The sequence below is a fragment of the Nyctibius grandis genome, chromosome 16 (genome assembly GCF_013368605.1).
Source record: "Nyctibius grandis isolate bNycGra1 chromosome 16, bNycGra1.pri, whole genome shotgun sequence".
Classification (NCBI taxonomy): domain Eukaryota; kingdom Metazoa; phylum Chordata; class Aves; order Nyctibiiformes; family Nyctibiidae; genus Nyctibius; species Nyctibius grandis.
The window spans coordinates 10,760,598-10,788,151 of NC_090673.1; the positions used below are offsets into that span (position 1 = coordinate 10,760,598).

Below are 27,554 nucleotides of genomic sequence, written 5' to 3' on the forward strand. Positions count from 1 at the left end.
TAAATGTAGCCTTTCCTGTCAGGGCGAATTAGGGGAAGCCTTTATCCTGGGTTTCGGCCCGGGAGGCTGGAGAAGCAGCAGCTTGCCACATGCATTTGCGAATACAGGGTCACTTTCTCCTTCTTTAGGTCAGATGCCGATGAGATGTGTTGTGATGGGAGTAGGCAGGTGACTGCTGTGAAGTGAGATTGCCCTGGCAGATCCTGCGATGCTGGTGACAGGGCTCTGCCGGAGGAAATGAGGATACCGTAAACACTGCCCCAGCCAGCCCTGCCGGCTTGGGCCGCTGAGAGCCACAGCCATGGCTGCCCTTGCTGCAGCCCCGAGTGAGGGCTGAGGGCACCCAACAGCCCCCACCCAGCTCAGAGCAGCCCAGAGCTGGCAAAGGGGCTGGGCAGGGCAGGACAGGCTGCAGACGATGGGTCTGGAGGGGCCAGATGAATCCCACTTTCCTTCCCTGGCAGCATCGTCCTGGAATGGAGACCTCTAACCTGGGTCATCACTGCTGCTTCCATGTCCCCCTTGCCTCCGATCCCTGCTCCCTCCTTCTCTAACACCAGGGCTGACCTATTGAATCTTTCCCCTCAGCACTTCTTCAGCAGCAGGTAACCCCATCATCTCAGACAGTAAAGATGTAATTGCACAAAATAACTCAGTGGCTGCTCAGAGAGGAGGGGAACAGTTTGTTTTCCAGGGAGGATGAGGAGTTGGGTGGCAGGGTGCTTTCCCAGGTGCCAGTGCCATGCACGTGCTGACACCTCCCTTCCCTTTGGGCAGCCCAGTACCAGCCCAGGGCAGGTCTGTGTGCTTTGCTGGGTGTCTCTGTCCCCCGCAGGCAGCTCCTCAAAGGCCTCCCAGCCTTGCTCTCCCACTCCTCCAACTCACAGCGCTGGCTGGCTCGAGCTGTCAGTAGCCCTGCTTTTAAATGACCTTCTGGTTTATGTCAGTGTGCTTTGAGGTTTACAGGGACATGGATTAATAAAACTTTTGGTCTTTACTGCTCTCTGATCTAGTGGCCAGCGTGAGCCGAGCACTTGGGGTCTGGGCTGCCGAGAGCTGCCATTACATGAGCGCAGCAAAGCGCCGGCCTGTGAAACACGCCGTTTGGTTGTGGCGTTCCCATCTGGTGCACAGTCCTTCTCTGTCCGTCTGTCCTGGAGACCAGGCTGAGCATTCTTAGAGCTGTGTCTCACTGGCAGGCAATACCGGCTTTTGGTTATTTGAGCTCTGGTACGCTCAACGGCACAGGGGTTTGCCAAGCACGGTAGAAGTTTTTGCATTATTTTATATTGACAATGTTTGTCTGCTGTAATAATTTGGCTCCGTTTCCCATACATCTTCTGCTGTTACACTGCCTTTCTTTGTGTGTGTGTCTCTCTCTCTCTCCTGTCATACTGGCGTTGCTTTTCTAACGCATTGGCTCCCCGGCCCTGTTATTACTTTTGGCACGCAGTTTGCATCCCGATTAAGCACATTGGCTCCTGTTTTCTCTATTTCCGCGTTGGCCTGCTCTCAGGGTTTCTCTTACCACTACATTCTAGCACCACTCTGTGTTTTTATTTATTATTTATATTGCAGTAGCGCCTAAGAGTCCCAACTGAGCTCACGGCCTGATTATGAATATGACGTGCGTTAATAGAGTCTCTTGATACGGCCTTTTTTTTACTGTTTTATTTTCCCTGTCATGACTCTGTTTATTCTCTGTCAGTGTGACACACTGGTTTCTGGGGTTCGAGTGGTGCAGAGGGCTGCACGTTCAGCTCTTCTTCTCTTTCTGTCCTTTATAATACACTAGTTTACACTTTAAGGCAGCAGCAGTTGCAAGCAAGTTGTTCTTGGACTACAGGTAATCCTAGACGGAGCCAAAGTTTCAGGCTACATAAAAGGAGCAATTAAGACTCTTTATGGAGACAACTGAAGCAGCTGCCCCAGGCAGTTAGCTGTAGAGTTGGGCTAGAATTAAACCATACATCAGGAGAGGTTTCCATATAACTAATGTAAAGGTAGGGAACGCGGAGACTGTTTCACAAACTGCATACTGGAAAGAGAAGACAGTTAGAATATCAGCAGACAGTGAGACTTGTCCTGAAGAGCTAGACGGACAAATCTGTAGAGGAAAAGGAATTACTTTAAAGAAAGACTTTGAAAGACTGTGAAAGCTAGATCACAGTTATCCCCTCTTCAAGACCAGTGTTCTCCTCACCAAGCACCCTCTGGAAGAAGAAGGACACCCCTTCCTCAAGGCTGCCCCAGCTGTACCATGAGCTGTTCAATTTTAGCTCATCGTGTCCAGGATCGCTCACCGTCTGGGCTCTTGTACATGCCACGAGCATCTGCAGCAGCGCGCGTGTCCCGCACACCTCCCGAGGTCCTCTTGCCTGCTGTGCGCCCAGGAGCAGATGCTGGGCGTAGGACCAGACGTGCCCAGCATGCATATGCATGAGCACCTGCCCGATCCTTAACAGCAGCCAGTTCTTTAAATAGAGCAGGTAACTGTAACTGAAGGCTTGGCGCTCAGCTGCCAGCACATAGACCCTGCTCTCTGGGAGCAGTTTGGGGCCCAGGACAGTTGTGAAGGTACTGCGTGGTGGGGGCTTGTGTGCCCCTGTGTATTTTGTAGCTTTATTGCCCTGATTGTAACCACCAGACAGTGTAGTGTGCCCAGGGTTAAGGGCAGGGGCAGTTGGAAAAGAGGGGTTTCTAGGAAGGAAGGGGTTTGATATCAATAAGACTGGAACTGCAAGTCTGTGTATTGCAAAACCCTTGTCGTGTAACCGTTGTCTGAAAGTAAGGCTGTTCCTGGCCTGCCTCTCTCCTCTGGCTTTGGTTTAACAGGAATGAAAAGTATTTTGGTGCTGTGTGCTGGTAAATGGTGAGAAATGAAGCAACAAAACCCAGAAGGGATCTGTTGAATCCTGGTCTCTGAGCTGCTGTGCTCAACTCAACCAGTTATAGGTTGGCGTAGCCAGGACTGATCTCATGGATTTTCCCAGTGGCCAAAGCTAGGGTGACTGCTGTATTTTCCAGTGAGACAAATACTCTGTGTTCTTTTTTTTTTGCCTCTCTTTTGCCTTTTCCAGGGTGCCAGAGGGCCTGATGGACCAGTAGGTGAGCCAGGGTCACGAGGTGTCAAGGTGAGTGCCAGTGGGTGCCCAGGTTGGCTGCAACTGCTCTTAGCTGTGTGGTGAAATGCTCTGGGCAGAACCAAGGTCACGTCCTCCTCCAGGAACAGGGGATGTTCAATCGCTCCATGAGGATCAACCAGCAGGGATGGTCTTTCATGCAGCCAGGGTAAAATCTGTCTGATGTGGGCAGCAGGGCCCTTGTGGCTGGGGTCTGAGACCCTGACTACAGAGACAGTCCACAAACATGAAAGGGCCTCTGCGAAAATAACGGGGTCCCTCACAGGAAGGGGAGCAGCTTTATCTGGCAGTGAATGCACTTGACTGTTATATCTGAACATAGCAGAAAAATTAGAGCAATTTAACACGACTGGTAAAATATGACCTAAGGGAATACATATCTGTTCTGATGTACTTCGTGTTAATTAGGTCAGGACAGGAAAAAGCACAGGGCAGGAGGCACCTGGTGCAAAGAGAGCCTGGCAGATACCCTGCCTGAGCAGACCCTCATCCAAGGTGAGCCTGCTCCACAACAGGCTTTGAGAGGGGTGCATGGGAGAGTCCCTCCCTTTGGCAGCAGCCTGATGTGAGCGTAGTGTGGCAGAGCTGGACCCTTGTCCTACCGTTGAATGTCGCAGGCTCCATCCCCTGCGTGGCTCACGTGGCCCTGGGAATGCAGCTGGGATGGGGAAATCGCCCTTATTTCATGCCCTGCCAGGCAGGGCTGTGCTGAGTCTCCAGAGAATCCCAGCTTCCTCCGAAGCAGTGTTTGCTCAAAAAACCTTCAGTCATGCAGCCCATTGCCCACGCTCCCTGATGGCTGGGGTGTTCCTCAGGGCAGGATGCCGGGCATTTGGCCTCTCAAAAGCTAGAGGGGATATTTGATGCACAAAAATGCAAGAGCAGGTGGATTGGGGCAGAAAAGCATCGCCAATAGTTTGTGCTCCTGCCAATGTGTCTTTGTCCTTTTGCTTTGCAGGGCCGACCAGGGGAGCCAGGCAAGCTGGGGCCAGATGGGCTGCAGGTATGTCCTCTGCGACAGCCAGTGCCTGCCAAACCTGGCGTGGTGTCAGTGCCCCGTGGGGGTACCCAGGCGTACACAGTGCCGAGGGAAGTGCAGCTTCTCCTGGCCAAAGCGCCGCAGGTGTCTCAGCACGTTCCCAGCTGCTAATCGCTGTAACTGTGTGTTCGCAGGGGAAGATGGGTGAGACTGGGGAGACAGGAGCACGTGGCTTCCCAGTAAGTGTCCATCTCTTGTGCTGCCTTTCATAACCTCGGTTTCACTCAAGTCTGTAAGTTTTGGGTCCACGAGTAAGAACTTGGACAGTGTCTCACACTTATGGGGCCACCTCTCCCCTCCTTTTACTGGAGTGTTTATGAGATGCATGTTACTGCCGAGAGGCATAAAAGATTGCTATGAGGCTGGAGCTGACCTTGGTGTTTCTAATTTTTCTAGGGTATCCAAGGACCTTCTGGACCTCCAGGAGCAAAAGGGGCTCCAGGCGACCCGGCAAGTGTCTTATCACTCTCTCTTCATCTGTCTTTCCTTGCACACACACAGGCACTTCATTTTTTAATCTGTCTGTCTCATCCCCAACACTCATTCCCATTCCCAGCTTCTTTGGCCTTGCCAACTCCAGCATGGTCAGAGATGTGAAGGACTTGGCTAGAGGCCTAGAAGGCATGAGGAAAGACAAGGTCAGACCCCTGGCAAGCAAAAGGGGACGTTGGATCGTCCAGAGAGAGTGTAGGATACAGACTGGGCTGGATTTTGGAACAGAAGGGAGAAAAGAAGGGCAAGGTTGGGTCTGGGACAGGGTGAGATGTAACGGGAGGAGTTGCGCTGGGTTGGTAGGTAGAGCTGAAGGGGGACCAGGATAGAGGCTGATGGTGTCAGAACGAAGTCCACAGCTTTGGGGCAGGCACTGGGAGATGACAGGTGATGACACAGACCTCAAGGAGGGCAAACAGGACCACCGAAGCAGGACAAGGATCTTCTCGTGCTCTTTGTGTCTGTGGGGACCGACCTGGACTGTGAAGGGAGAGAGTAAACCAAGTGTTTTCAAGTTGCCAACTGCAGTTGTTTTAGGTGGGAGCCAGAAAGATGAAGGGCATTCTGGGCTGTTGTTTGCCTGTTAAGTGCCTCAGCACACCCATTGCTGGCCTCTCCATCTCACTGGCCATCTCTTGCACGCTGCATAGCTCCACTGTGATGTAGGAGGGAACCGGTGTTTTATCTTACAGCCCATGGAAGTGATGACCCTTCAGAAATGAAAACAGTTGTATGAAAAGATCCTTGTGTCTCTTATTTTTCAGGGTCCACAAGGACCACAGGGGCCACCTGGGCCTTTGGGAGAAATTGGGCACAAGGTAGGTCTGATCTTTGCTCCTATTTGGTTTTCCCTTGCATCGAGAGTAGCAGGACTGAGGGAGGAGTAAACATGCAGAGGCGCATTCTTCCACACCTGGGGACACAAGCAGGAAGGATTTCTCTCAAATCTGAAAGTCGACTTCCAAAGCAAACAGTGAACATCAGAAATTCGAGCATCATTTTCATCACAGCCCATAGACACCCAGCTGGTAGATGTGCAAACCCATCTTCACAAAAGAAACATTTCCAAGCTGACTGCACTAACAAGCATGGCCCTACGACCGCAGCAGGGACCACCTTTCTGCACCAGGGTGCAGAGTCAGGGACCAAATACAGTAACAATTCAAACTGAAAACTGCTCTTTTCTGTCCCCCTCACTGGTGCCGTTGCTGACAAGACACAGTCTTGTCAGCCCGCCTGGATTGTGGTGACAGTCCCATCACAAGCCACGGCAGCCAGCAGAGGAAGCTCAGAGAATGCCTTTGCTCTTGACTGTGCTTTTGGGTTGCCGTTGCCATGAAGCACTGACACAAACACATCGTAACCAAAGCAGCAGCAGCTGCCAAACAGTGCCCTGATGGAGTGCAGGAGATGCCTCCATGGTTTCCCCCTAACTCATCTGCAGTCTTGGCTTGATTTCACTCCCCTTGAAGCGTTACAGTCTTGGCTGTTTATACCAGATGTGCCAGTTCCCCTTGGGCAGCTCCTTTCCATAGGTCCCGAGCTGTAATATAGACATGATGTTTCACTTGGTTGTGAAAACAGTAGCGAAGGTGGCTTTTAATGCAGTCTACTGCAAAGTGTATGAGTCACGAAAGTTTCCATTCTCATGGCTGGATGGAGTGAGCTCTCAGCGTGGTAAACCACACTGGGGAGCTGGAAGGCTGCTACCAAGCCACTCTGGATGTTGCCAACCAAGAAAGTACAGAGCTTTATTCAAAGCTGTGACTCCTCCAGGAGCCTTTCCCTGCACTGGCACCTCTGGAGAAACCAAAGCAGGATTTTTTGCTTTCGTTGGACCTTGAGTTTTCTCGTTGCGTGACTTGACCATTTGTCCGTAAACCCAGCGTGCGCCCTGCTCCCTCCTCTGCTTGAATCCATGTCAGCCAGCCAGGAACTGGCTTTATTCCCTGGGCAGCCGAGTGCTCCCTTGACTATGTGCTCTTTTTTCCTTTATTCTTAACTGCAAAGAGGAGGGAGATTGTTGTCCGGAAAACAAATATCATAAGTAAATAAACCACTCAAATCCTTTAAAGACAAGCTTTGCTGTCCCATCTTTGGGCTTGTTTTACAGATTCTCATTCCCTGTGCTTCCCAGAGGTACTAGCAAATGTACAAAGATTAAAGCTCCCAATTATCTTGGTACTAAAGGTATCTAATGAACATGACCCCTCTATTGCAAGGCTCCACGTGGCAGCTGGACACCGAGTAACAGTTTGCAAGGTCATTCTCTCATCTTCCCTCTTTCTATCTTTCTTCCCATAGTTTTCCAGGTCAGGCACTTATTTGTGGCTCTCTGAGGGATGCCAAGCCCCTCTACCAGGGTCTATGCTCACATAGGTGGGGCCATGTTATCTCATCTGCCAGCCACTTTCTTTCAGCTAATAGAGCCTGCTGACAGCCCTGGGCCATGGATTTCTGGTCTGAGCCCCATTATTGGCATTGGGACATTTGCTGGCCCATTACAGCCAGAGAAAGTGGGTGATGGGTGTCAGGGCTAATCTGGCCCAAGTTTGTGCTTGGAGGGCTTGGTGTAACCTTGCTGTTCTTGGCTCCCTTTAGCTGTCCTGGAGCTGGCAGCACCGTTGCACCCCTGCCTGTCCGGGAACGTGGGGCCCATGGCTCAGCTTGAGGCTGTGTCACCTGGGGCAGCGGCTCCAGCAAAGGCAGGGCAGTTCACTGCATGTGCAGACCCTATGGCTGCCGTAATGCCTGACCCGAACTGAAACGAGACTGGTGGCATGGAGGCTGTGCTCACACTGGCAGTAATGGGGAAGGGTGGCTGCGGGCAGCCAGGAGCAAGAGCACAGCTGAGCATTTCTGTTATCCACTGTATCAGCCAACCTGCTGGACCCTTGTGAAAAGCTTTCAAGCCTAATTCAGGACCTTTTCGCTTCTTTCCCAACTAGTCCCAGTGCTGCTCCCCGGCGTGGTTACTAACCTTAGAGAGCAGAGGGGTTGGAAGGAGATAGAGAGAGGTGCTTGGCAGAGAAGGCTGGGGGGCTGCCGCAGGGCTGCGGAGAGAGGAGGTGCGAGAGGGGAGCTGAGCCCTCCCAGGAACCCAGCACGAGGGGGTACAGGGCCTCTTTGATGCTGCGTGCCCTGAGCCAGCTCCAGGGAGGTAATTGCATTGCAACCAGGGCTCTGCTGTCCCGGGAGGGCTCTGCTAAAGGAATTATGTCTTTGATCTCGCTTTCTACTTGGTTACAATGGGTTTTTTCATTATATTTTTTTTTTTTTTCCAGGGACCGCCTGGCTCGATGGGACAACCTGGCCTTGCAGGTGAACCTGGCATGAAGGTAAGAAAAACCCTTAGTGCAATTTCTCTGTCAGACCAGGGAGATAATAGTAACTTCTGTTCCTGCAGGAGTGGGTAACGTTGCAGATTCACCCTCCAGCAGCCAAAAGCAGGTTAACTTGAAGCCCTTGGTTACAAATTCCTGAGCCCTGTCGCAGAGGTGGAGGCTGTCGGTGCTGGGGAGAAGCACCATCCCAGGGATCTTGTGCCTCAAGAGCTGTGAAGGGCCTTGGAAATGAAGCTCAACTCTTTCGCAGATCTAAAATCTGAGTGGAGAGGGGAGTCTTTGAGACCCGAGATCTTGTTTCTAATTTGAAACAAGAAGAGTCTTAGGAAGGTCCCAAACCTAAAAATACCCTCAGACAAGGTCCTGCCACAGTTTCCAGGCCGCAGCTCTGTGGGGACTGAGCTCCTCTAATGGTTATGGGGGAAGGGTGCCCTGCTCCAGAGCCATGAATGCACCTTCTTGTCCACGTGGAAAGGCCTATAAAAACCATCTCTTTGTTTGAATAAGATCCCTATGCTGAGCAGTTCAGAGGGGTTTTTATTTTATCCTAACCCCCTTTCCGCTTGGTTTGAAGGTTCGCTCCTGCGTGCAGAGCTTTTGAACAGCCTCTATGTGGGGATTAAATGCAATTTCCTCTTTGCTGTTCTTCACTCCCCACCGCCAGCCCCATCCTTTGCCATGTTTTCCTTGGCAAATCTTCTGACACTTCACTGGAGCTACTGTGTCTTTGGCGTCCCGATACTGCACGAGTGTTTCAGCTCCTGTGCTCCTGTCTGCCCTCCTCGGGAGCAGGCCACGATGATTTGCACAAACACCCTTTTACCCACTGTCAGTGCAACACATCCTTGCTGGGGAGTCAGAGGGCGAGAGTCCTGTGCTGCTGCTCCTCCGAAGCTGGGAGGTGCTGGGACAGGCTGGGGCTGCTCTGGACAGTCATTGCTTGCAGGCCAGTTTGCTGTAGGATGAGATTAGGCCTCTATTAGGCATAGTGTAGCCAGCTGGTCTGGGGAAGTGATCGTCCCTCTGTACTCGGCACTGGTGAGGCCGCACCTTGAGTACTGTGTCCAGTTGTGGGCCCCGCACTTCAAGAAAGATGTTGAGCTGCTGGAACGAGTCCGGAGGAGGGCGACCAAGCTGGTGAAGGGTCTGGAGGGTCTGACCTACGAGGAACGGCTGAGGGAGCTGGGGTTGTTAAGCCTGGAGAAGAGGAGGCTCAGAGGTGACCTTATTGCAGTCTACAACTACCTGAAGGGAGGTTGTAGTGGAGTGGAAGTCGGCCTCTTCTCCCGGGCAACTGGTGACAGGACAAGAGGACACAGCCTCAAGCTTCACCAGGGGAGGTTCAGGTTAGACATTAGGAAGCATTTCTTCTCAGAAAGGGTCATTAGACATTGGAAGGGGCTACCCAGGGAGGTGGTGGAGTCACCATCTCTGGAGGGGTTTAAGAAAAGACTGGACATGGCACTTAGTGCCATGGTCTAGTCGACAGGGTGGTGTCAGGGCAATGGTTGGACTCCATGATCCCAGAGGTCTCTTCCAACCTGATTGATTCTGATTCTGATTGAGATGTATGGATAAGTCAAGTCTTTTTCTCCTTCTGTCTCTACGTTTCCTGAGCTCCCCTCCTTGCACAGCAGTTAGCTCAGGTGGGCACATATGGTGGGTAGCTCCTTATGGCCATTGTACCCCCAGGGTAACCTCGCAGCCTGTCGCCAGGATCCATTTGTTTGCCAAATCCAGGCACCTTCAGTTCATTTTGATGCTTCTCCACCCTCCTCAGTCATGCTGGGGCTCAAAGAACTGCCAGCTTTCTTCTCCCTCACTCCAGTTGTGTGCCTGCTGCAGCGCTGTGTTGCACCCAGCGTTGCTGCGGTTCCTGCTGAAGGGCCATGCCAAAGGAATATCTTCTGGCTGTGCAGCTGCAGGCAGCACAAACCGCTCCTCAACCCCCATCCTGTTGAGCGTCATTGCAACAGAGCCTGCAAGATGTGCGCTGGCCCTCTGCGAGCAGGGCTGCTGGTGATGCCAACCTGTCCTTTCGACCCCCTTGCAAACGGAAGTGAAGGTGTTTGTGTAGGAGAAGGAAAGAAAACGTCAAAGTGAGGGGTGCAATGGGAAGCGCTGCATGCTCACTCGCTGTCAGTAAACAGTTTGTCTCCATGTCTCTGATTCCTTCTTTTTAGGGTGACCCTGGCCAGTTGGGAGTCCCTGGAGAGCAAGGCCTCATTGGCCAAAGAGTGAGTACAGTCACCTTCTGGTAGGGCTTCTGTGCCTTATCAGCTCCGCAGAGGCTCTGTTCCCTGCTCACCCACAGCCTGGGCAGACAGACCCTGCTCTGGGCACCCCATAACCCTTATGGCCCTTGTTTCTACTGTGGGTGGTGGAAACACCTTCCTCGCAGAGCCTGTCAGCTTGAGCTCACCTACGTGAGCCCCTCCGATGCTGCAGGGCTGCTTTGCCAAGTGCTGTAAGAACCTCACGTATGAAAGGGGCAGTGTGGGAACAGACCCGTCCTGTTCACCGGGAGGGTGCGCGGGGCAGGGAGGTGCCGGCACAGAAGGCATTAAGCAGGGAAACACTGGCTACACTATGCACACGTGGGAGGGAGCCAGGGATGGGATGAATGCATGGATTGAAGGCAGCAGTGGCTCTTGTCCCTTCTCAGGACTAAGGTCAGTTGTTGGAGCAGGGTGGGGAAGCCCCAGGTTAAATGAATACAGACCGAGCCCCCTTTTTCAGCATAGGGAAAGAGGTCTTCCCGCAGGCCAGCAGCAGGGTCTGTGAAGGAGAAACCATGGCTCAGAATAAAGCAAGAGGCTGAACTCCTGCTCTTGCTCCAGGGAGAGCTTGTTCAGCGTTAGGGTGTGAGACAGGACATGTGTCAAAGTGCAGGGCTGGGCTCCTGTCGCTGCAGCCTGACTCACTGCCACAAGTCAGCTGCCAAAAGCACGGGGAGAAAAGCATGTTTGGGCACAGCCTTATGTTGCTTGGTTTTGTCTTGCAGGGTGAATCGGGGCTGGAAGGGGACAGCGGGCCACCCGGGCCGGACGGTGACAAGGTAAACCTCACTCTCATGGCATGTTTCAGCTCTCACACGCATCTCTGTGCACTCAGGCTCCCATGGTTCCCAGGGGCAGGTTTGAAGCCAAGGGGGTTATTGGGTCCCCTGTGCAATAAGCCTCTGCCCTGCTCCCTCCAAGGATTTTGTTTCTGCAAGCACACATAACAAACTCCTCCTGTTTCACTCCTCTACCCACATTTTTGGCATCTGAGCAGATCTCCAAAAAGGTCAACTTCTTCAAAATCTAGTTTCCAACAGTTTGTCTGTTTTATTTGAGTCTTTACAGATTAAATTTCCAACTAATCAGGAATTCCTGGGCCTGGCAGGGGAAATCAAGAATTGTCCATCACTCTCCTCTGCACCACTGACCAGAATATTGTTAGCAAGTAAAGAAACCAGATCCCCTTTCTCTTGGCAAAGCCCCAGGTGCTCACTCAGGGCTCGCACTGCGCTCTTTATCTAGCTGCTGTGAGTTTGCTACCTTGCCTTTGGAACAGGACTCTGATTTCTGTCCCTGCACAGCCAGCCTTTCCAAACAGGCCAACAATTTTGTTCCATGGAAAGAAAAAGCAGCCGGTCCCACAACAATGCAGTTTATTGCTTCATTCTAGTTAAACTATTTGCCATGTGTATCTACTGCTTATCTCTGAACGTTGGACCAAAAGACTCTTCCTTAAAGACAGACAAAGCTTCTGTATTCTCCTGCCACCGCTAACTGTCCCCAAGACCTCTTGAACCAAAGGAGATCTTTTCAACCTGAGTGTGGCTCTGGACAGTAGAAGAGCCACTGCTCACTGCGGGAGTATCTCTCTAACCAGGAGAGATGTTGCTGTGTTCTCACTAAGGAGTGACTCTGCCAAGGCTGGTTGGTCCTGCTGTCAGTACAGAATTAGCCCATAAAAGTTGGTGCCATCAAGTCTAAGAACGGTGATTTGGCATGATACCTACTGCTCGGACCACAAACCCTTCACAGGGGCAAGGTGACGCTGTTTCGCAGAGTGTTTATTCGAGCCTTGGGCTGATTCCCGCTTGGCAGCAAATGCCAAGCAGCCACTCCAGACAAACCAATCCTATTAAAAATCTTTCAGCATCCTGAGTTCAGGGCTTCTGGGTGAGGCAAGAGAGACTTTCAGATCTTGTCCGCCTGTCTCATTCACGTGGGTGGTTCAGGTCTTATTGCAGGAGAAGCAAAGGGGTTCAGATTACCCTGTGTAATGGGGGAGTTCCTTCTCCTCCAGCCAAGAGACTTAAAAAAAAAAAAAAAGAAACCTGGTTTTGCTCATTTTGTAATTGTCAAGTGTATTATGACTCATCCTCATTCATCCTTTTGCTTGCAGGCTCTCTTCCTCTCAGACTCCTGAAATATTAATTATGTGGTGGGTTTTTTCCTTGCAAGAGCCATGTACAATGACCCATGTGTTGTGTGGGTATGAAAAGCTCCCACCCTCCTCTCTTCCACAGGGAGATAAAGGAGAACAAGGCCTGGAAGGAGAGAAAGGAGAAAAGGGCAATGAAGGACTGAAGGGAAAAGAAGGGCCTCCTGGATATCCCGGCATCACAGGTGTCCGAGTGAGTCTGCGAAACCAGCCCGCTCGCCCCCGTAGCCGGTCCATGGGTTTCCTGTAGGAATTAGTGCTCTCCTCCCCAAGCTGCACGGGCAGCCGGGCGTGTGTCTCAGGTGGCCGGGGTACGGGTATTGCCCCAACACAGCTCTGTGCTCTCCATTGGGCCACCTGCATGCTCGTATCCAAACTGGCAGTTACATCCCACCCCAAAAGGATCAGCAGAGGGCTGTGTGCTCTTGTCTAAATCCACACATGCAAGATGACTTTAACCTTCCCAACGGCTGCAGCGTGAGCCCAGAGGTGCAGGATGGGCTCCCCGGCTCAGGCATCAGGGCCCAGCTGGCACACACCAAGCTCTGGGCTGCAAAAGGCAGAGACAAGATCCTTTTGCAACGAGAGGACAAAATACAGTTCGCAGTCTTGTGTCTGGGACGCTGGATTTCATGTAAACCCTAACAAGAGATAAATAGGCTTTTTCTCTTTTCTTTTGTTTTTTTTTTGACAAAGGCAGTAATTAGTGTAGACATTAATACTACTGTAACAGGACATGCTGTGTTGCAGCAAAACACCTGGAGGCAGGTTGAGAGGGAGATGCAGGCAGTGAACCAGAAGGCTCCGCTTAGGGCAGGAGGGTGTCCAAGATGTGACTTGTTGCAAGTGTTGCCATAAAGTACGTTGTTTTTTGCGAAAAACTACACCCAGGAGACGGTTTGGTCTTTTAATCAGGATACACACTTGAGATGTGGCTCACTTCTCTGGTCTGCCGTAGGCTTTGGGACACTGTGCCTCTCTGCTGCATCTGTGAACTGGCCCCTCGCAGGGTGTTAGAGGGGGACATAGAGGGCTGCGAGGAGCTGAGTTTCCCCTGGTTGCCACAGCTGGCCTTGGCCTGGAGTTTGGAAATGGCGAGCTTTTGCCCTCTCTCACTTCAGTTTGATGATTACTTGCTTACTTCTGGTTTTCCCTTTTAATGTTTCCCGTTTAAATATGGAAAACAAATAGAAGAAATTAGCAGGAAATTATTCCTGAATGCTCAATGAATATCCTAGGCATGTCTGGTTCACTTGGAGGTCTGATCTCGGTGCCATAGAAAGAAAAAAATGTGATTCTGGCCCTGAGATGGGAGCTGCGGGGCCAGAGGGGTCAGACAGGGTCTGGCCTGGGGCTCGTTCGGTGGTACCAGATGGAGGATAGCACTGCCCAGTGCCCCCGTGGGCAGCTCTGCAAGCCAGGGCAGGCCCTTCTGCTTGAAACACGGAGTTTATCAGCTTGACCACATGATTTATTCATTGTAGTTATTGTTGTGGATCAAAGTTGTCGGAAGCGTGGACTCACGAGGCTCCTCCTGCAAAGCGATAGCCCGGCGGCGTGGGATGCAGCCAGCCTGGCCGGAGCGGCTGGGCTCGCTTGTAGCACAAGTCTTGGTGGTTGTGTGGCTGGAGAACGCGCCGGGTCCCACCCCACGCGTGGTAGGAGGAACAAGTAGCCCACGTTTGATGGCAGCTCTGAAATCCCTGCCTGGGATGGGTGGGAGGCAGCAGGGCAGGCAGGTACCTCTGAGCGCTGGGTGGATGCTCCATGTTGGAGCATGTTGTTTTTCCCTCTGGTGATGTCGTGGCTGGCCAAAAGGAGGGCAGAGAGAAGGGTGTGAGGGGATGGAAGCAGCAAAGGGGCTGGATTTGTGTTATTTTTGGGCTGAGGTTGGGATTTGAGCACTAACTCGACTAGAAAGTGGAAACATTGGCTTAATACTGCAGTGCAGCACCATAAATGTGCAGAATAAGGCCGTAGTCCTGCCCCAAAAAAGGCCATCCTTGGCCACAGCCCGCTGTACCCACAGGGAGCTCTTTGCAGGACTGGGACCGTCCCACGGGCAAGGGGTGGTCCCCAGTATCCCAGCTCCCTCCCAGCTGTGGGCAGGCATGGTTGGACATCCGCCCTCAGCGCCCAGCCCTCCATGGGCTGTACTTCTGGCTGGCTCATATGTTTATATTGTGCATGTTTTAAGTACCAATAAAAATACTAAAATCATGCAAAAGCCATATTAAGTTATAAAGTATAAAATATAGGTTCTCCCAGACTCCATCCCTGCTGTTTGCCAGCATGTCCCTGGGAACATGATGCTGTTTTCTGTTTTGTTTAAAAAAAAAAAAAAGAGTCAACAGAGCCAAGATTCCTGCTCATAATCACTCCCTTTGGTTTTTTTTTACTGCAGAGTGCTATATTTCCATCTACTATTTTAATATGCTGCTTTGTGTATCCTTATGTCTAAACTCAAGCAGACTTTCAGAGACCCACATACGCTCCCAATAGCACTGCCTCCTCTGCCAAATGCCGGACCATTACCTAATATATAGGCTGGTCTTCTTGTACTCGCTGAGGTCATTTGAAGATGGAAATCTTTTGACAAAAGTGCAAATAATTTTTCTCTTCCCATTTTTTAATTTGAGACTTTTATCCTGCCTTCCTATGGAGAAAATGTACAAATATTAGTGGGATCTTGCTTAGATTTCTGCCAAGATGAAGTTTACAGCTCAGAGATGAAAACCGCTAGAGATAACTGCAGCCCCCTCTTTTCAAGTGAGGGTTGGAAGCTGGAATATCAAGTCAACCCATCCTCTGCAAGACATGCCACGAAAGCCACCACAGGCACAGCCCACCACAAACGTGTACGGTGGACAGAGGTTTTTAAGGCTGCTGGACAAAGATAACAATTCACCCAAGGGCAAATGCCAAGGTGACAAACTCCTGTCCAGGATTTGTGGGGTGGCGTGGAAATTGCCTGGGGAAGGTGTGGAGGCCCTTGCGTTGCAGGGAGGAGGCGTGTTGGCTTTGGGTGTGCTGCAGATACTGTGTGTTTACACATTACGCACGTTGCGTATGGTTTTAATACATCTGGTGTGATAGCGTTATGCTGTCCAATACTCCGTTCAGTTGGTTTTAAAGAGAACTTCATCTTTAGCTATTGCACCTTCGTTAGGTCTCTCCTGGCATGACACCCAGGAGTTATCTGTGCTCCACTGCTGTTGAGATCTGCTCATCTACAAAGGGAACAGGGGAGATGTTAATGCTTCTGTGCCGTTAGCAGGAGAGACACACACAAGGATCTGTCTAGTTACCTGTGCCAACAAAGTGACATCCGTCTGGGAGTGTGTAGCTCATCTACTTCTGGAACAGATTCAGATTAGCTCAAGGAAGCTGATGCCCATCTGCAGCCATGGACATAGAAGCAATCTTCTCCAGCGCTTGGACTTGGCCCTGTGTTGCCCTCTGCCTTGACACTAGAGAGATGCCCTTCATGAACAGCGACAGCCTCTGGAAAACCTTTCCATCACAAGCCCCTGCAACTACAGCAGTTGAAGTTCTTCAAGTTCAAGATCTTCAAAAATCTTGAAGATTTTTCCTTAACAGCAAGGACATGTTTAGTCTTAATCTTTATTTTGCTTATGTCTAAAGGAACGTGACACCAGTATCAAGTGTCCTCTTGACAGATGTAGGAAATGAGGCACATGGTTGCTCTGAAATGATCTGGCTTTATTGCTGGTACATTTTCAGCCCATTTTGCACATACTGGCCTGGGGCAAAGGCCTGGTGCTGGCAGCGCCCCATGTAGAGTAGGTAGAAGCTGGGGAACTTGGCAGGGCACGTACAAGCTTGCGCACCACGTGGCGACAGGCCAGCGCGAGAGATGGAAAGAGGTTAGCAGTTCTTGGGTCTGCACAGTCATGGAGCTCCCTGGGAGATGGCAGGTGAAGGGATGTGCTGGAGCACCTTCACAGGTGCTAAAGCTGGAGGAGGCATAAAGGGTCTGTGCTGCCCTTCTGGGTCACGCAGAAGAGAGATGTTCACACGATGATCGATTCCTACAGCAGGTACAAGTCTGGCTTTACTGAGCAAGATTTCATTTTCCAGAAAGCTGTCCCGATGCTGGTACAACGTCACCGACTGAGCACGACTTGAGCTCCTCAGTGCTCAAGTAACATTTGTCAAAGATCGTTAGCTTTAACTTGGCTGAGCTATTTCCAGTATTAACATATCTGAAAACCGGTTTCCACTGTGGTTTTAAATCTCAAACAAAAGCAGCAGGGAGGCCCCAGACGAGTCTCCAGGGGCAGTTTGTACATGTTTCAAAGCCAGTAGATTTCAGCAAACAAACCTGGCAACTGAGATGGTCTGTGAGTCTCACAGCTGTGGCTGGCAGGGCTCAAGGCAGCTGGAGCCGAGATACACGAGTATCCTCTATCTTCTGGTCACTTTGTCCAAGTTCACACTGCTCCGTTCAATTCCAGTTCCTGCTCAGCAGTGGGATGGGCCAGTTGTCCCCCTGGTCATAAGAGAGAAATCAGAGCACCTGAAACACTAACACACAGCTGAGTGCAAGATCCACTTGAGATTTCAAACATCGCATCGGAGATGTGCACCTTCCCTGAGCTGCTGTCTCACATATTATCTCCTACCAGTGTTTCCATCTTCTCCTAACACAAACTTGTTTCCTTCACTTGATCTTGACTCTCTTTTGGCCTTGGCCAACCAACCTCTGGTTGGCTTGTTTGAGCAGTGAGCAGCTGATGATCTCTTCCCCTGGCAGAGCAGCAGGGACTGTTTGGGCATCTCCATTCAGAGACACTGACTGGAGATGCAGATCCTGGGGTCAACGGTGCAGGGAGCAGGAGTTGTCCACTAGAGGTCCAGACTTTCCATATGAGCAAGGCAGGACAAGGATATGTCTCCACAGTATGTGGGGAAACTGGAAGACAGAACAACCCATCAAAACCTGGCAAGGCATCCATCAGCAATGCAAGTGTCACGGTGTAGTTTGCCAAAATAAAAAGGTAATTTATCTGCCAGCCTGTAATCGTATGAGGGGATAGTGTCACAGAGCCTGAAATTCCCAAACAGCATTGTTGGAGAGCACATGTGCATTTACAAAGGATCCGGCTGCCAGTCGATCCTGCTTTTTGCAACAGAGGATAAGAGTCAAAGGTTGAAGTCACTGCTATGCAACCATCCACCTGGACACAGGCAAGTGGTCCCTGAGAGTAAACCCCAAAAAAGTGCCCCTTTCTGCTGCTTCTCCTCTCCACCTACAGAAAATAGAGCGTTTCAGCCCTTCCCTCCGAGGACAACTGATCTGCCGGTGGCTGTGCGAAAGGCCCAAGCCAGTTGGCAGGAGGGAGGCGGTGGGTTTCCAGCTGCTCTCCATAGCTGTGCGCTGTGGTTTTCGTAATGTGCTGGTTGTCATACAAGGCAGACATCTGATAGCGAGGGTTTTACAGTTCCAGGAAAGCAATTGGAGAGCCTGTAGGTAATGAAATACAACACGCTTGAAACAAGAAAATCCCTCGTTGTTCAGCAAAACTGGGAGCTTTCTTTTCTTTTTCCACTTCCTTTTAAAACTGAAATCCTATCTGCAGTGTCATTCAAGCCACGTCAGGACTCGGAAAGCTTTGAGCCAGATGCTCCAATGGTAAAAATCGCCATAAACAATTACATCAGAGAAGATGTGGCTGCATGTGCCAGCCCTGCTGCATAGTGCAGATGTGCAGCAGCAAACCAAAAGAGCTCTAGATCCTTTTGCTCTGATGTGACAAGGTCCAAAGTCCTTTTGTTTGCTCTCCAAGAGGGTAGAGTGACCGAGCTGGACTGGAGTGGAGATCTGAGAAGGTTTTTTTGAGGGAACTCACAGTGCTTTGAAAAGTGTAAAGCCACTATCCAACCCAGTACAGAGCGCTGGGTGAACTCATGGCTCTTGGCTCCAGCGCTGTGGTCTCAGCCACGTCGCTCCCCAGAGCAGCAGCAACTCCACACGCCGTGTTGGATGGTGTCCTGAGGACAGCATCCTTCCCATTGTGTCCTTGTTTCTCCATCATCTACAGGCTACAATCTTGAAGTGGAAGGAGAACTTGGTGGCCAGGATGGACCTTCTGCTCTGAGCTAGCAGAGTGGCTCTGGAAACGGCACGCTGTGGTCACAGCTGAGATGGGGCTGGTTTCAGGGCTCTGTAATGCCAGGGTAGAGCAGCAGCTCGTTCTCATCCGACACACTGCTCTATTGTAAAGTTGTCCAAACATCACTTACAGCAGAATTTGTCCCAAAGTGGTTTTTTGCTCTTTGTTCTTTTCTGTTTCCTGCCACTGGAAACATGATTCAAAGATTTTCTGCAACAAAGCGCCTCGCTCTGCTGTCGCTGAATCCAGCCATTCACTCTGAACACATGAGCTCAGCCACAGCTGGCAACGCCACATCACTTACATGGCATTCAGCTCCCTGAAAACACTGAGGCTACCGAGGGACACTCCTGGAGTCACTTCTGGTTTTAATCTCTGCTGTCCATGCAGGAGTCTCCGCTTTCTTTGATAATGTGCTGAGCTGTTGTTTCCTGGAAAAGCTATTTTTCTTGCGCCGGTCTATGGGCTGTCTGTGGGGCTCTTACTTGAAAGAAGTTTCTTAAACTCCCTCAACTGGAGGGCGGGGGGTTACCCTCTGACTGAGCAGTGGAAGGGATGGAGGATACTGGGCTCGGTGTGCAGGGGAGGGCTGTGACCGCCCCAGCAGCATGTCAGTGGTAACAGCGAGCTCCTCACACTTTTAATCTAGGAAATTAGTATTGCTGCTCCTAATCTTGCCCTGGAATAATGCGTTAGCAGTAGAGGCACAAACTAGTGAAGTGACTTGCCCAGGGTCATGCCGGAGGTCAGTCAGTGGCAGAGGCAGAGGGGGACCGAGAGCTCCCCAGCCCCGTTCCTGTGCCCTGTGCGGTGGCTCGATACGGGCTGTATTGGCCCACAGGCCTGACACAGCTCAGCAGATGTTTCCATGAGACAGCTGTGCTTGTCAAAGGGAAGGGGCCCTTCGCTGCAGAGCTGAATGTCTCCTGGGCTTGTACATGACCCAGATCCCAAGCCACAGTTACCTCCTCCACACGGGAGGAGGGGACACAATGGGACATACTCTTGCTGCCCTGCAGCCTGTCCTTTCCAGCAGCTGCTACATCAGCAGGGCCAGTTCCTATACAGGAGGCCAGTTTCTATAGCTGGAGGTGCCTGCACTTGGCTATGGTGTGTGATTGTGTAACAGCCTTGGAGTATCACTTCTTGCATGGACCAAGATCCAGCAAAGCCATAGGCAGGTATTTGCCTTGCATCAAAAATCAAAGGGGAATAAAGTGGCTCAGGAATGTAGTCAAACGTGCTTAACCTCTTTGCCTTGAATAGGGCGAGAGCAAGGGTCAGGGCGAGTGCCTCTCCCCATAGCTGTAGTCCACAGGTCTTGCTCCTTCCCCTTCTAGAAGCAATGTTGCCACCCCTGGGCAACTCTGCCCTGCGCTGCAACCAGCTTCTCCTTCTTTTGCTTCAGTGCATCGCTGGTGGCCCCAGGTTCAGCCTCTTCTGTGGAAGTCTAAACATCCCATTTTATGGAGAGGTACATGATGGGTTTTGTTGTTTGGGAGATTTTATTGTGGGGTTTTTTTCCCTTTGTCTGCTATTCTGGTATCTGTGACTCAGCTGACCAAATCCATGGAAACCTTTGGAGGGGACCACGGTTGCCTGCGAGCCCTGGGAGTCCTGCCGGGAATCACAGAGCTCTCCCAGTCCCCAGGGAACCGCTGCTTGCAGCGACCGAGGTTGCTTTCCTGCAGCCGAGGGGCCATTCACCCTCGCAGCGAAGTTGGCCAGCTCTGCCTGCTCTCTCTGCTGCTCGGGAAGGCAGGCTGATCCCAGCTGGTCTTCGTTTAGAGTTAATAGGAGTCGAAATGAGCCAGAATTTGAAATAAATCCCATTGACTTGGCACGGTTTCTTTCCTGACTCAGACGAAGGAGACGTACTTTTTGTGCAGTTACTCCAAGATTCCCCTCCTTATTGCAAGAGAGGATTTCATTCTCCTCCTCTTCCACAACCCCAGGGCATCCATGTCTTTCAAAGGAAGATATTAACCCTTAGTGTTTGGGGGAGGAAAAAAAGGCACGAGTAGTGCTCGTTAGTGTAAATTGGAGTTAGGCTGCCCAAGTGCTCTGTCTGTTCCTTGCTTCCCAGTCGTCAGCTTCCGACACTGGCACATTCTGTGGAGCATTTTGGTGTCATCATGTATGAAAGCTTCACAGCTCAGCGGGGAAGAGGGCTTGCACTTTTCCTGCATTTCCCACCCACCCATCAAGCCTTTTGGTGGCACATTTGTCTCCTGTGCTTCCTTAGAGATGAGGAAACAGAGGCAAAGAGGGGGGGGAAAGGGATTTTCCCAGAAACAACAAATTAATGGCAGTTCAGGGCTATCAGACCAAACCAGACCAGCTCAGAGCACATAGCGCTGCTCTGCACATGATTCTCTTTCCTGCCTGACACTGTGACTGTGTAGAAAAACCAGGTTAAATAGACCTCCTCATCCACAAAACCAAAAGTGGTGTATTTCAGGGCAACATCTGCATGCAAATAAGAACTTGCGCTAAAGCAGAGAGTTTGGGATACAAGCTTTTATTTTGGATTCCACATTTTAAGGTGAGGAACTCAGCTGAAAGGAAAGTCATAGTGACGCTAGCTGTAGTCTTTCCATCCGAGATCTTTTCAGAGGGTTTCCCCATCTCGTTTTTTCTTTGAATTCAGCCAGCCAGCTCTACCTGCACTCACCACTCAGGTTTCCACAAGCAGCCCATAACTTCCCAGTGCTCCCAGTGAAGCCTTCTGAACCTCACAGGACAATCAGGTCTTTCTTCTTGAGAACAGTTGAGTCTTTCTTCTTTCCCCATACTCATTCAGGAGCTGCTGCCCTGTCTCCTCCCCTTCCAAACTACTGCTAGGCAGAGTGATTATGAAATGTGTTTCTTATAAATCCAGAACATTTATGTCTTCAAATGCCCGGCCCCAATAATCCACTAATTTCCTGAGTGCTTGTGAACTGTCCTCCATGGGGGGAGGCGTCTCTCGATCAAAGTTTATTAAGTAGAGGTTCTCATATGAAGACATTGCTGAGCGGTAGGAAATTATATGGGGCTTTTTCATTTCCCTTTAAATGAGCTCGCTGGCTGGGCCCTGAACAATATGGGCATGGCCATCCTATGTTTCATGCTTCCTACCTTTATTGCTGCTTTAACTTTTCTACCATTTCTATGTCCAATCCCTCAAACTATCACCATATTTTTCCATAACCATTGGCACTTTATTTTCTTTACTCAGTAGCTGCGTTCTCGTTCTTCTATTTATTGAGTGACCTCAGACATCACACCCAAAAAAATTTGAAAACATGCTCCTGCTCCACAACAGTCCTGAGTAATCCTGAACCTGCGTGAGATAGGATTTGGGAAGCTGTCTCCTCAGTACCGTGCCCTCGTAGATCTTCCCTCCTGTGCCATGCTGTAAGTCTGCAAGCAAAGCAGAAACCTCTCCTGAAGTGCCAAGTGCCACCGTTCCCCTTGAGTCAAACCAGGACAGTCACGTCTCGGTAACCACTTCCCTGGGTCTGGTGCGTGTAGCAGAATCACTGAATGGGGGGAAGTTTGGGTCTGGATTTTAACACTGTGTTGTTTGGCTCCATTTGGGGTGTATGCTTCTGCAGTTCATTCAACTTCCTTATTATTCCATTTGATGCCTTGAGAATTTAAAGCCGGGCTGCTCATCTTTTTGCTCCCAATAACATTACTGCTGTGCTGTGCAGGAGACCTGACTTTGCTGCCAAGGCCATCAGCAACTGAAACCCTCTTTTTTTCCTTACAAACTAATCAATTTGCATTGGAAAATAAAGGATTCAGCTTTTCTCTTAGGGGAATATCTACGGCCATACTAAAAAAACTTATAAAATTGGGCCCATACTGAAGCTGGCAATGAAATTTTAAATGTGCTAGACCTAAGATAATAATTTTTTGCTTTCCTTGGATATTTTGGCATACCTGAAGGCGTGTGACTTCGTAAAACCACTGCTTTCCACTGTCCCTCATCACAAATACCGTCGTCTTCTGGAGGTACTGAATATGCTTCTCTAGTGAAGAGTGTGGTATATAAAGAGAAATCACCATTTAAAAATAATCCTGTTCATGGAAGAAGCTTGGAAAGAAATTTGTTTTCTCAGCAAACTAGTAACCCAAAGCATACAACAAAATGTGTACAAACCCCGAGGATAAAAGCATCGAGTGTGTAGTGCCTTGGCACACTAACCCAACTGATTTGAATCCAGCAAAAAGAACTTGGAATTAATTATTCTTATGTATAGGCTTTTGTATGTTTTCTGCCCCTCATTGCTGTCTCTGCTAAAGAAAGGAGGAACTCAAGGAACTCCAGGAACTTCACATTGTGGTGAAAGAGGTACCAGAAGATGCTAGATTCCTGAGGTCCTTTGGAGACTCTGGATGAAGTTACAATCTCACTGAATTTTATTTTTATCCTTCCCACACCACCCCCACTCCTGTTCTGGCCCTGATTTTTCCATCCCTGGACAGATGAGTCAGAAGAATGGAGAGAAAAAGGATCTGACCTTTTTTGAAGGCTACCAAAGTTATTGCTGGGCTTGTTATTGCCTGTGCGGCATGTGACAGCATGGTGATTTCTGGGAACTGTGCAAACCGTTGCGTATGTGCCCGGTGACCATCTGGGATTGCAACAAACAGCAACTACATCTGGAACACCACAAGTAGAGATATCACATATCTGGGAACCCCAGACAAGTGTTGAGCTGCCTCTAAATTCATCTGGGCAAAATTCCTGCGCAGTTGGAGAAAGAACATCCAGGAAAATCAGACATATGGTAGGCTTCCCGCTCACCAGCAGAGCTCTGCTGGCCAAAGTCCTAGAAAGCATGCTGGTAGAGCACGGAAATATCCTTTGCTGATAGAGCTTACTCTGTGTGAGGAGGTGACTTAGGCTGCAAGATCCAAGCCACGTCTCTGCTGATGATGTCACCAGCACAGTTTGACCCATTTATTTATACCAGCAAAGCTTTTAACCAGCAGATGAGAGCTAACAACAAAGGAAGATCTCCGTGGTTTACTGCAAGTGACAGCTGGTCTCACTATCACTGACAAGTGTTGGAGACGCTGCCAATTTTTTTTCTCCAGCAATGAAGAAGGAGCCGCACCCCAGCTGGAGGACCCAGGAGAGCCTTCTGGAGTAGATGAGCATCCCTGCTCAATGAGGCCACTGTGTCATAAGGGGAAAAGCCGGTACAGGCAGTGTATCGGAGCCCATATCTGTGTTTGGACTCCACCAAGAGGGAAAGACAAGCCGAAGGAACCTGGAGAAAGTTGAGACCTTGTTTGACCACGGCACAGGGCAGAAGCAAGTTTCAGTTGTTGCTTCCATGGGAGATGTATCCAGATGAGGGGAACCCAGCTGTACTTCAGACTCTTCTGAAGTAGCTGTGAGATCCCCATGACCTCCCCTGTGAATGGGGTCCATCTGCCCTGCTCAGTGATAAAAGGGTACATCTCATCAGTGCACGGGTGTCTGCATTTGTTACAGACAGTGCAACACATCCTCATCCCGGGGATGGAACAGTAACATGGAAGTACTTGTTTCAAGAGCTGTTACAGCACGGCAGTGCAGGAGCACATCTGAGTGTGCAAAATGCCTCTGCTGCAGAAGATCAAGAGCTTGGCCATCACCAGGGCCAGGAACAGATTTAGCTTAAAACAGGCTTTCTCCTATTTGCAAGAAATCTCTATTGCCCATGCTTCCAAAAGATCTTAGTGCACAGTCCAGGGAGGCTGGTGGAAAAACACTATGCAACTAATTAGAAATCCCAGTTGTGTCTTTATTCATTCACATATTGTTTTGACAGTAAACTTTTGTGAGTGATTCCACTATTCACTCTCCAGATTTTCAATGCACGGTATTGCTGCGGAACAGGGTCTGCAAGCGTTATTGCCGCTTTGCTACACCCATCACGACCGATATGTGGGGAAGTTGAGGGACCTGGTACCAGGTCCAGCGGTGAGCTAGCTGCAGAGCGGGATGGGGATGGCCATTTCCCAGGCTGATGCTTTCATTGGTGAGGATTTCTCTGTACTCTTGTCAAAAGTGTAAATCACGTGGGTGACGCTGGAGGCTCGGCACCCACAATCCATCGCGTATTGCGGCTGCTTGGCGTCCGTGGGAAAATAATTCCAAAAGTGATCTCTTGGAAAGTGGCAGCAAAAAAATAGCAAACAAAACCCAGGAGCAGTATGGAAGGGACCACAGAACAGGAGTCGTGTACTCCTCGGCAGGGACCTGTCCTTTGTGAAGCTCTAATAAGTGTTGGCAAGGTGGGCTCTTGAAATGTTTGACTTAGGTGAAATGGAGCTATTCCCTTTGGGGCGGTGAAGAAGTGGCACAGTTCTACAGGGCTATAGTAAGTCTGAATTGCTCCTTTGTGTTAAGAGCAGGCACTTGGGAGGCCCACGTTTCAGATCAGAGTGAAAACCCTCCGATACGGCTCCTTTGTAAGTTACTTTTGTTCAGCTGAGACTGCAACATCAACGGTGGTGAAAATTATACCTTCTGAGCTGGGAGGCGGGAGAGCGGAGGGAGCGATGCCGCGCTGGTGCGTAGAGGCTGTTGAAAAGTTTGTCGCAATTGCCAAAAACCATGAGTTATTTTCTTCAGTGATACTTTTGCTTCTTCCTGTCAAATCCAAAATATGTTGTCTGCCTTGCAGCCAACGGGGTCAAACACTGAAACAATGCACTCCCTGCGCTCCCTGAGGAGAGCGTGCTATACTTAGTTACTCATCACAGCTAATTGCTGCTGCGTGCGTGCAAGGAGGGGCGGCAGGTTCTGCTGCCTGCGAGGCACCCGCGCTCCCTGCACAAAGCAGCCCAGTGTTTCTGTCTCTCGTTGCTGTGGCTCCCACCTGAAGTTTTGCACTCTCCTCCGTTTCTCGCTGCCTGATCAGTATATTGTGATTTCTGTGTGCTGTGTGTTCCAGTAATAATACAAATAGAGGGAAGGTTTTTGCACAGTGAGCAGAAAGCTGTGCATGGCAGGTAGATAGAAAATGAAATTGCTGCCTGTTTTTACAAGGTCAAAATAAGGAGAATTGCTATTGAGGCGATGATTCTACTGCCAGTATCCTAAAGCCATATGGAAAGTATCGGTATGCGGTTCAGTGCCTGAGTTGATGGTGAAAGATACAACTCTGTGTGCACAGCAGCAGTGCACAGATGGCAGCTCTGTCTGCACGCCAGAGGAAACATCTCGTGGGGACCAGGGTAAATGCCTTTTCCACATCTCAGCCCTTTCTGGGGCAGTGGCTGGGCAGGTACCATTTTTCAGTGCGGTAGGTGCTGTCTTCAAGGAGCACTGCTGAGATTCCTCTTTTGCATCCTTGAGGGCAGATGGACGTGTCAGATGGCAGCTTTCCACCACCCGCCTGTCTTTGACGTGATCTGGAGATGAAAAACATCACCCTTCAGCCGTGTTGCCCTATAGTCACCTGGGCACAGAACTCTTTCCACCTTTAAGCAATGAGGTTTCCTTCTCCTCCACGTGTTGGAGGATACTCCTGCAGTAATACCTGTGAATCGTGGCCTTACCTGCATCACTTCCTAGCCTCCTTGTTGGCTCCTGTAGGAGTAGGACAGGACGGGTGAGGACGCTGTCAGGGTTGTGTGTACCAGGGAAGTGGCCTGGGAGGTGACTGGTTGGGATGGGACGACTTTGCTTTCCCATTCCAACAGGTTTTTTTTCCCTCTCCTAGGGACCAGAAGGGAAACCAGGAAAACAGGGGGAAAAGGGCAAGCCTGGCCAGAAGGTAGGAACATCTCCCATTGATAACGTCTCCTCCTCTGGATCTCCCTTTCTTTGCTTATATTTGATATTCCTCTGTAGGAGCACTTTTGTCCTGCGTTAACATCAGTGCTTTTGTTCTGCAGGGCAGCAAGGGCTACCAGGGGCAGCTCGGCGAGACAGGGTCTCCAGGGAAGGAGGGGCCGAAGGGGAACCAAGGCCCTAAAGGATCCCGAGGTACCCTGGGACCTATGGTGAGAAGAGCTCTGCAAATGATTGAACACAACACACAGAAACATGACTAGCAGTGGTGGGCACAGGCCTGAATGAAGCAAAATCCAACAGAGGCTTCAGAGCACAGAGTGAAATGATGTTAGATGGGTTTAATTGACCAAAACAGCTTAACCCTTGCTCTGAGCACTACAGGAGAGACTCCATAGCGGTGGTTGTGTTGGCGCCCCGTGAACCCAGCTCACGTTGTATCGTGGCGGTTCTTCACAACTCCCCAGATGGGCTGAAATATCGGGGAATTTCCTTGAGCAGGGAATGAGCTGATAAGCTATTTTTTGCTAAGATCTTTCCCTTTGAGACTGCACACTCATGGCAACAGCTGCTTCCAAGTCAAACTGTGTTGTTATAAGGAACTCTGCCTTGGACTTCTGCCCTCTTTCTACACCCACTCTTGATCTACTTATCTAAAACACTTGCAGCAAGAAGAACTACAGCATGGGAAAGGGTTTGAGTTGGGGACTGAAGGTGAGGCTTTCAGAGAGAACAGCAATAGTGTGGCGGAGAGGGAAGAAAGTTAATTTGCTTTAGGATCATGAGACATGCGTTGGGACAGCAGCGGTAAGTAATAAGTACCTCCTCATGCATTGCAGGCTGGTAAGGAAACTTCTTGCACTGTATTTGGTAGAACTTAGTGAAAAAGCAGGAGATATTTATGAACCAGGAATCACGGTGATGTTTCAGAACAGTAGCAAATGAGTGATGGAGTAATGGTTCTGCTGATAGTGTTTTCCTGCACTAAAAATTATGGCCTCCCCATATATCCTCCCTTCATATTCTTTGGCAAAGCCTCCATAGATTATTTCACAAGGAAGCAAAGCAATATGTGAGCAGCAGTCTGTTGGGCTGAGCACGTCTCTGCAGTCTGTCCTGTGGAAAGGGCTTTCTTCCACGCTAAATGGAGTTATATGGAAAGTTTGCAATTCACTTTAA

At 50.2% G+C, this 27,554-nt stretch overlaps 1 protein-coding gene across 1 annotated transcript in view; it reads left to right on the plus strand.

Annotated features, from left to right (window-relative positions):
- COL27A1 (collagen type XXVII alpha 1 chain) overlaps positions 1-27,554 on the plus strand; it is a 134,108-nt gene that overhangs the window by 83,252 nt on the left and 23,302 nt on the right. Inside the window, exons 26-36 of the mRNA XM_068413834.1 lie at positions 3,081-3,134; positions 4,102-4,146; positions 4,317-4,361; positions 4,579-4,632; positions 5,439-5,492; positions 7,959-8,012; positions 10,202-10,255; positions 11,023-11,076; positions 12,541-12,648; positions 26,305-26,358; positions 26,480-26,587. Of these exons, the coding sequence (XP_068269935.1) occupies positions 3,081-3,134; positions 4,102-4,146; positions 4,317-4,361; positions 4,579-4,632; positions 5,439-5,492; positions 7,959-8,012; positions 10,202-10,255; positions 11,023-11,076; positions 12,541-12,648; positions 26,305-26,358; positions 26,480-26,587 (684 nt within the window). The remainder of the gene's footprint in view (positions 1-3,080; positions 3,135-4,101; positions 4,147-4,316; positions 4,362-4,578; positions 4,633-5,438; positions 5,493-7,958; positions 8,013-10,201; positions 10,256-11,022; positions 11,077-12,540; positions 12,649-26,304; positions 26,359-26,479; positions 26,588-27,554) is intronic.